The sequence below is a fragment of the Fukomys damarensis genome, unplaced genomic scaffold (assembly GCF_012274545.1).
Source record: "Fukomys damarensis isolate Sample0158 unplaced genomic scaffold, DMR_v1.0_HiC HiC_scaffold_15, whole genome shotgun sequence".
In the NCBI taxonomy this organism is placed as follows: Eukaryota; Metazoa; Chordata; class Mammalia; order Rodentia; family Bathyergidae; genus Fukomys; species Fukomys damarensis.
In genome coordinates this window covers 6,506,976-6,514,226 of record NW_022900927.1, presented here as the reverse complement: position 1 = coordinate 6,514,226, position 7,251 = coordinate 6,506,976, and the positions used below count along the sequence as shown (strand labels likewise).

The 7,251-nt window shown below is 55.2% G+C and overlaps 2 protein-coding genes across 5 annotated transcripts in view; one reads left to right on the top strand and one right to left on the bottom strand.

The window, feature by feature from the left end:
* Window positions 1–220: 220 nt before the first annotated feature.
* On the top strand, window positions 221–3,705 carry Slc48a1 (solute carrier family 48 member 1). The gene is made up of 3 exons (XM_010638340.3): window positions 221–694; window positions 934–1,115; window positions 1,687–3,705. The coding sequence occupies exons 1-3, from the start codon at window positions 576–578 to the stop codon at window positions 1,821–1,823; spliced, it is 438 nt and encodes a 145-aa protein (XP_010636642.2). The 5' UTR covers window positions 221–575; the 3' UTR covers window positions 1,824–3,705.
* Window positions 3,706–3,766: 61 nt separating this feature from the next.
* The window catches only part of Hdac7 (histone deacetylase 7), a 37,177-nt gene continuing 33,692 nt past the window's right edge, over window positions 3,767–7,251 (bottom strand). For all 4 annotated transcript variants that reach the window (XM_010638337.3, XM_033763569.1, XM_010638338.2 and 1 more), the window contains 4 exons: window positions 6,502–6,635; window positions 6,159–6,243; window positions 4,991–5,126; window positions 3,767–4,816 (listed from right to left, as the gene is read on the bottom strand). In XM_010638337.3, the coding sequence (XP_010636639.1) occupies window positions 4,771–4,816; window positions 4,991–5,126; window positions 6,159–6,243; window positions 6,502–6,635 (401 nt within the window). In that variant the 3' untranslated portion in view covers window positions 3,767–4,770. The remainder of the gene's footprint in view (window positions 4,817–4,990; window positions 5,127–6,158; window positions 6,244–6,501; window positions 6,636–7,251) is intronic.

Here is a 7,251-nt window from a genome sequence, read left to right as displayed (position 1 = left end):
GGCAATAAGGGAAAAGAAAAAAATAGGAGAAAATGAAAAAATGGAAATAAAGTGTTTGTAAATGGGGAGGGGAGGAGGGAGTGAAGGGAGGGCAGGGACAAGGGGAAAAAAAAAGGAGAACCAAGACCTGTCATGTAAAGGTACAAGATCCCCATGATGAATGTAACTGTACTGTTACCTAAAATGTACCAATAAACTCAATGAGGAAAAATAAGTAAATAAATAAATAATATGAGAATCACCAAAAAGGAAAGGTCTCTTGCCACTTGGGATGTGGCAGCTGTAGGACTACACCTGGGGCCAGCCACTGGGAGCTTGCAGCTGTCTTTCTCTTTCCTCATTTCTCTTTTCTGAAAGCGCAGCCCTGCTCCAGACCCTTGCCAGTGGAACTGATATCTGTGCCACTCTTGGGGCCTCACTATCAGGCACTGCCTGGCACAGAGCATTGTTTTGTGTTCTGTTGTATTGGCTGAGTAGCAGCTGGCATCATAGGGGAAGTCCCTGACCAAGCCCAAAGGGTAGGCGGAGGGAACGTTCCAGGGTTCTGGGCCTGCCCTTGCTGCAAACTGAAGGGAATGAGGCCGAGCCAAGAGCAAGAGTTGGGTGCAGAGTTTGTTCATCTTGCAAGACCAATGCAGAAAATCTGGGAAGAACCCTGCTGCCCGACAGCTTGGCTAAATCCTGAGAGTTGGAGGTAGTGGCCTCCAATCCTGAGAGGCAGGGAAACGGGGGGGCAAGTCAAGTCAATGACATCACACTCCAGGAAAAACTCCAGTCAGGAGGGATGGGAGCAACAAAGGCTAATCTTAGTATTATTATGCAAATAGGTGTGGCCCAGTGGGCCTGAAGGACCCTGGGATTCCAAGTGACTTGGAGAAAGCTGGGTGAGGGGGGCTACACTGTGTCAGGTGGTAGTCTGGGTCCTGCCCACAGATCTGTCCCCTCAGGTGTGCTGGCGCTGTGGGCCCTGGTGACGCACGTGATGTACATGCAGGATTACTGGAGGACCTGGCTCAAGGGGCTGCGTGGCTTCTTCTTCGTGGGCGTGCTCTTCTCAGCCGTGTCCATCGCTGCCTTCTGCACCTTCCTCACATTGGCCATCACCCAGCACCAGAGTGAGTGCCATCCTGGGGCAGCAGAGGGTGGGGAGGGGTGGTGTCCCACAGTTCCAGTCCTGTCCAGCCGATGACCTGGAGACTGGGCAGCTTGCTTAACTTCCCCATCCCTGGGTTTTCTTAGCTTAGAGTGGGGAGAATGACAGCCCCCAGCCCTTTGGGATGGGGAGTCAGTGGGCCTAATGTGACGTGTTGGGCACAGTGTGTGGCCTGTACAAGGTGACCCAGAGTGAGTGATGGGTACCTTTTAATCTCTGCCCAGCTCTGGAAGGGGGTGCCCTCTAGTGGCTAGGACAGGAAGTAGCTAGAGGCCCCTCCCTCTACCCCATGGGTAGTGATGCCAAATAGCGTGTTGTGAGCATCCTGGAGTACGTGTCACAAAAGCCATGTGGATGATAACACACCAGCCCTGACCTTGTGCCATGCCCACAGTTCCCGCCTGCATACCCTGGAGTTCTCTGACCTCCAGCACTCTGGCTTTTCTGCAGGGATTCAGTGGTGTGGTGGGTGGCCTGCTGTTTTCCTGTGGGCAGGGCCCTCAAATCACCATGGGGCTCCTCTTCCACTGCAGGCTTCACAGACCCCACCAGCTACTACCTGTCCTGTGTCTGGAGCTTCATTTCCTTCAAGTGGGCCTTCCTGCTCAGCCTCTATGCCCACCGCTACCGGGCGGACTTTGCCGACATCAGCATCCTGAGTGACTTCTGACCCAGGGAGTAAGGTCACTGTGGCCTGGGGTCCTCAGGACCTGAACTTAGCCTCTGAGACATGCCATGGGCCTGCTCCCAGCCCCTGGAGACCCCAGAACTGTGGGAAGAAAATACACAGCTGGACAGGTGTGGTTTCCCAGGAATCTGTCTGATCCCCTTTCGGGTGCAGTGGAAACGGTGTCCATCTGTGTTGCCCATCGGCCTGGCTGGAGGGCAGCTTCAGCCCTTTCCACACTGATCTATTTTCTTAGCACTCAGTGAGAAATCTTTGTAAGTAGGGCCTGGGCAACAAAGTCAGGGGGTTCAGGGGTCTGGTGGTGAGGCCTTGATCTGTGCAGGAGCGGGTGGTCTGCGCCCTGCTGCCCAGGCTCTTGCTGAGGCTGGGCTGGGAAGCTGGGCACTCAGGTCAAATGAGAAATCTTTGCTAGAGACCCTCCACCCCAAGTCCTCAGCACCCCCAACCTGTTGTCTCTGGGGCGGGTCCGGTTTAGGTGTCATCAGTCTTAGGTGACATTCCCCAAGGCCTGGGGGCTGAGTGGACAGTTCAGCACCCCTGCCCCCACCCTTCTACCAGAGCTGGTCTCCCATGAGTGTGTTCCAGCCAGCTGCCATTCCTCTGTCACACACATCTACACAGTCCAGAGCAGGGTTCTGCAAATGAGGAAACGAAGGGCCGTGTGCCTCTGCCCCACCAAAGGAGCCCTATGGGTACTCTTTCCCTGTCAGCCCTGCACCTCTTCACTGTCCCTGGCATCCTGCTCCCACCCTACTCACTGCCCTCTTCTAACTGCCCACATGCTGGCCTGCAGGCTCACCTCGCTCGGAGGAAGGGCTCCCCGTACATGTATCTTTACATGTATGTTAGGTTGCATTCTGCACATTTACTCCTTTTCCACCCAGTTCTCTGCCTTATTTGTGTCACTGTCACTTTAGCAGAAATACAGCAGTCATTTATATCTGACCGCCTCTGGTTGTTTCCTGTGGGTGGGCATTTTGGCAGTGGGGTCAGGGGTGTGGTGGGAGTGATGGGTGGGGAGAGATGGTGGCATAGTTCTCTAGCAACCTGAGAAAACTGTTCTCCAAAGCTTTGTTCTGGGGGGCAGGGGCAGGGGCAGCGTCTCCAGCTTGGGGGATCTATGACTCTCACCTTCTAGGCATAGGAGAACCACAGCTCAGCTGTCCTAGCACCCCTCCACCCCAGCCAGGCAAGGATGCCCAAGGTGCAGCCTCTGCCGGCCCTGCAGAGTTGCTCTCCACCTGCAAGAATGAGGCCGATGGGAAAGGGCCGAGCTTGTCTTCCCTCCACTCTTACCAGGCTGCTCTGGGCTTGGGGCCAGAAGGGCAGGTGCTGGTAGTGCCGGGGCCTCCCTCTGGTAACCCAGCATGGGCTTGTCCTGGCTTGTTGCCTCTCCCATTCTTTCATCCTAGCTCAGTGTATGCTTAAGAAGCCTCAGTGTATTCAAGCAGGAAGGAGCCAGAAACAATATCTAATTCTGGCACTTTTTACTGATAAACAGAAGCTCCGGGAGGTGTCGGACTTAGCTGAGCTCCCAGCTGGGATTTAAACTCAGGTGTGTCTGCTTCATGAGCCTTTGGGAGACAGACCTTGGCAAGCTGCATCAGACCTATGTCCCAGCAGGGCCCGCCTTCTGTGGGTTCACCCCAGGGCTGTCCCCTCTTTCTCTCAGCAGGGTGGGACAGCAACACTGAGTTCATAGTGGCAGCCATGCAAGGAAGGGTAAGGGCTGGAGGGGCCCTGAGCCCTGCCAGACCCTGTTCCCCCTCAGCCCTGTGCTGTGGGCTCACCCTCTGATAGCACACCACTCATATGCAGGAGGCCCTTTCCCAGACATTAAAGCAAATAAAACATTTATTATTCAGATTTTTTTCCATTTTTTTTTCTTTTTTACAAAAACATGCATACATACACAAGGTACTGTGGGTCCTGGGGAACACACACACACACACACACATACACTCATTCATACATACACATATACACAATACTTTCCTTCTTAGCCCCAGGAAGGGACCCCAAGAGCCTTGAAAACTTTGCCAGGGCAATCTCCCCTCCCCCATTTCTGTGTCTACTTTCCCACCCTCTTCCCCTCAGCCAAGCTAGTCCTATGTGAGGCAGGAGACAGAGCAGGGATGGAGAGACCCCAGAAAAGAGGCTCACGGAAATGGCAGTGACTGAGGGGTTCCCTGGGGGTCATGCTGTGCTTCTGAGGGGAGATGAAGGTTTGCCACCATTGGATCAGGAAGCGCAGGACTCTGAGAGCACCTGTCTGCCCCACCAGGGAATTGAGATGGTTGACACCAGGTGGCCTCTGGTGGGGGCAGAAACCAGATGGGAGGCTGCAGATGACGGCTCTCAGCATCTCAGAGAGGCTGTCAGAACCCAGTGGCCCAGCAAACTTCGAGGCGTCAGAGGGAATGACTGCCTCCGCACTCAGGAGTAGGGAACCCCCCTCCCCTCCCAGCCAGCCTGCAGCACCTAGGAAGGGCCACCCTGGCTGAGGCCAAGTTCACATTTCTGCATGGAGCCTGGGGCTGTGTGCAAAGTCTGGGGTCTGCAGAGCCAAGAATAGTGGTTAAGGATGGGCCATCCCGAGCCAGTCCTCCTCTGTGCAGTCCTGAGGGATGGAGGCCACAGCTGGGGGCCCAGACTCCAGGGGGGCTCCCTCTGTTCTTGAGTGAGCCCTGCTGGGGCTGGTACCCAGCCTGCCTCCTCTCAGGGTCCTCTCTACTCCACCTTTGACCCATCCTAGGCCCAGGGGCCTTCTCAAGCTCCCTGGGTGGGTTGACTGTTAAGGCAGGCTGTTCTCTGGCCCCAACTACCTGCCCACATGATCACTGAAGACCCAGGAATGGGGCTGGTGGTAGAGGCTTGGAGAGAGCTGTGTCCGAAGGGCAAGGTGGGTGGGCTGATTTGTTCCAAGGCCTCAGAGATTCATCGGTTCTTCCTCTTCCACCAGTTGCTCTGAGGGCCTAGGGGAGGGACCAAGTGTGGATGCTACAGGCAGGGCCTTGGAGCTTCCCTCCCAGCCATGGTTACAAAGCCAGAGTGGCTCAGGGGGCTGCAAGGGGGTTCTAGGAGCTTCTTCAAATAGAAAGGATTCAAGCGGGTAGAGGCCATGGCATGGTCCAGGGGTCTGGCATTACCTGTCTTCAGCCAGGATGCCCACAGAGAGGGATGCCAGTGCAGTCACAGCCTCTACTTCTTCATCAGCCCCTGGTACCCTGGATGCCCAGAGATCTGGAGAGGAGGCCAGGTGCTGCATGCAGCCCCAGTATTTACCTGGAGCAAGAAGCTGGGTCAGAATGTAGGGGAGAACAAGCCCAGCTACCTTTCACCCAAGAATAAGGAGTGTGTCCTCAGCATGGGGTCGGTGTTCCTTCCTACCCCTATCCTCAATACAACCCTGACCTCACAGCCCAAAGGGTGAACACAGCAGGTTCAACCTGGCTATGAGGGGGTGTCTTTATGGGTGCCTGAGCCTTTTTATCATCCCCTTTGGCTGAAAGGCCACCTCTGACCACTCCCTTACGTGTGCTGGGATCCTGAGAGTGCCTGTAGGGCCCACTGCTGCTAGGCAGGGTCTGTCACACTTACCACACATACCCTGAGCCCTGGCCTGCTGGGCACAGGGTATCGTGCAGCCCCCACTAGTGCCCAGGCCCCCAACTAAGGGAGAGTGTGGAGGTGACAGAACACAGCCCTGGGGCTCATAATTATCGTGGCTGCCCCACGTGGCCCCTCTGGACCACAGGAGCACTCACCCTGCTGGCTGCCATGCCTGGAGCATCCCAACACAGATCCTGGTGCGTGGGAGGGCTCCATCACAGGCCACCTCCCCAACCAGCTCTTGATGTAGAGAATCTCTTATTCATTCTTATATCCCTAGCACAGATCACAGGTCTTGCTCAATAGATACGATGTTGAAGTTGAAACTTTAAAATGCTTTCCAAATGTGGGGGCTATTTTAAGACCCAGCCCTTTAGGAAGCAGAGCTCCCAAGCACCCTGTGGCCAGGACTGAAGGGAGGAATGGGAACAAGACCTTTTGGTAAACAAGGCCTAAGTCTTCCTGTTGGTGTGTCCCCAGTGTAGGGCTGTGGCTCTACTGGGCCAACCTGGAGGACTCACGTTACCCAGTCATGCGGGGCTGCCCACCATTGCTGCTGTGGCAATACACAGAAATTCGACTGCAGACCAGTAGCAGTTCCCCTGGCGTGGCTGGCATAGGAATCCCTGGAACCTAGTCACTAGGGGTGGTGGACCTGAGGTTCTGCCATGTGTGGGCCCACAGGAGATTTATCTGCACACTCACTGTGCACCCGGATCACAGCTTCGAGAGAGCGGATGGCATTGAGGTTTGGTTTTTGTTTCCAGCTTTCATCTGAAAGGGGGTCCACCTACAAAATCAATCCATTAGTTACCTTCCCCCCTAAAGAACCATAGGCCCAGCTCTCTGCCCTGCAAGGACCTTGCCTTCTGAACCCAAACAGGTACGTGCTGCTGGCTCTGCCCAGGTCAGGAGACTGGCCATGGACCTGAGCTGTGCTGACCTCATTCCTCTGCCCTATCCCAGCTCCTCCGTTCACTCTTGGGGCAGTCCTGTAAGAGCTAAGCTCGCTTGTCTCATAGAAACAAGGCAGGTGGAAGTATCTTACCTTGTTGCCCAGAAGAGCAGCCACACAGGCCTCAGAGGCATCACAGATGGCTGTGAGGTCATGGCCACCCTCCAAGGCCAGCACCACTGCACCTCCTGCCAAGTTCATCAGCTGCTGTGTCATGTACCCAAAACCTGGAAGGTTGGATGGGGAGAAATAGGAATGTGGAGGGTGGGAGAGGTGGACCCAATCCCTAGCTCTGTGGTTTTCCTGCTTGCTTCCTCCCTTATAAATCATTATTCAAAGGTAACATGCTCTCACGTGGAATTCCACACCAAACCCACTAGGTGTCCCTTGCTCAAAGCCCACAGAGGTTAAGAGACATGTACAAGGCCCCACAGCTAGAAGTGGCAGCGCTGAGTCTTGTACCCAGGCTGTGGACTCCACCATAATCTTTTTCACTAGGCTCCCCACCTCTCCTTTGTGGCTAGGCCCAGTGGCCCACTGTTCAGACAGTGCTGCTTCTCCCTGTTCCCCTTCGGGAGGAATGGCCAGGCCAGCCTGGAAACTACACGATTGGGGTAGGGAGTTCTGTGGCACAGGTTCCATTTGTTGGACATACGTTCCCAGGGCCCTGACTTGCTTGGTGTGGTGAAATGACCTGGGCCTGGCTGTGCTGGTCAAGACCACAGAGATTCTAGAGCCAATTGCCATACTCTAGTCCTCACACAGCCCTGGGCTGGCCACTGCTGCCTTCCCTTTCAGATTGTGATGGTACCCGCCCACCCCCCACATTTCCTACATCTCTTC

What these genes read in the sequence shown, in the direction of transcription:
- Slc48a1 (XM_010638340.3), top strand. Translation starts at nt 576, where the DNA reads ATGAGGCCGAGCCAAGAGCAAGAGTTGGGTGCAGAGTTTGTTCATCTT. An exon ending in CTAAATCCTGAGAGTTGGAG is followed by an intron (nt 695 to 933) that starts GTAGTGGCCTCC and finishes TCCTGCCCACAG; the next exon opens with ATCTGTCCCCTCAGGTGTGC. An exon ending in GGCCATCACCCAGCACCAGA is followed by an intron (nt 1,116 to 1,686) that starts GTGAGTGCCATC and finishes CTTCCACTGCAG; the next exon opens with GCTTCACAGACCCCACCAGC.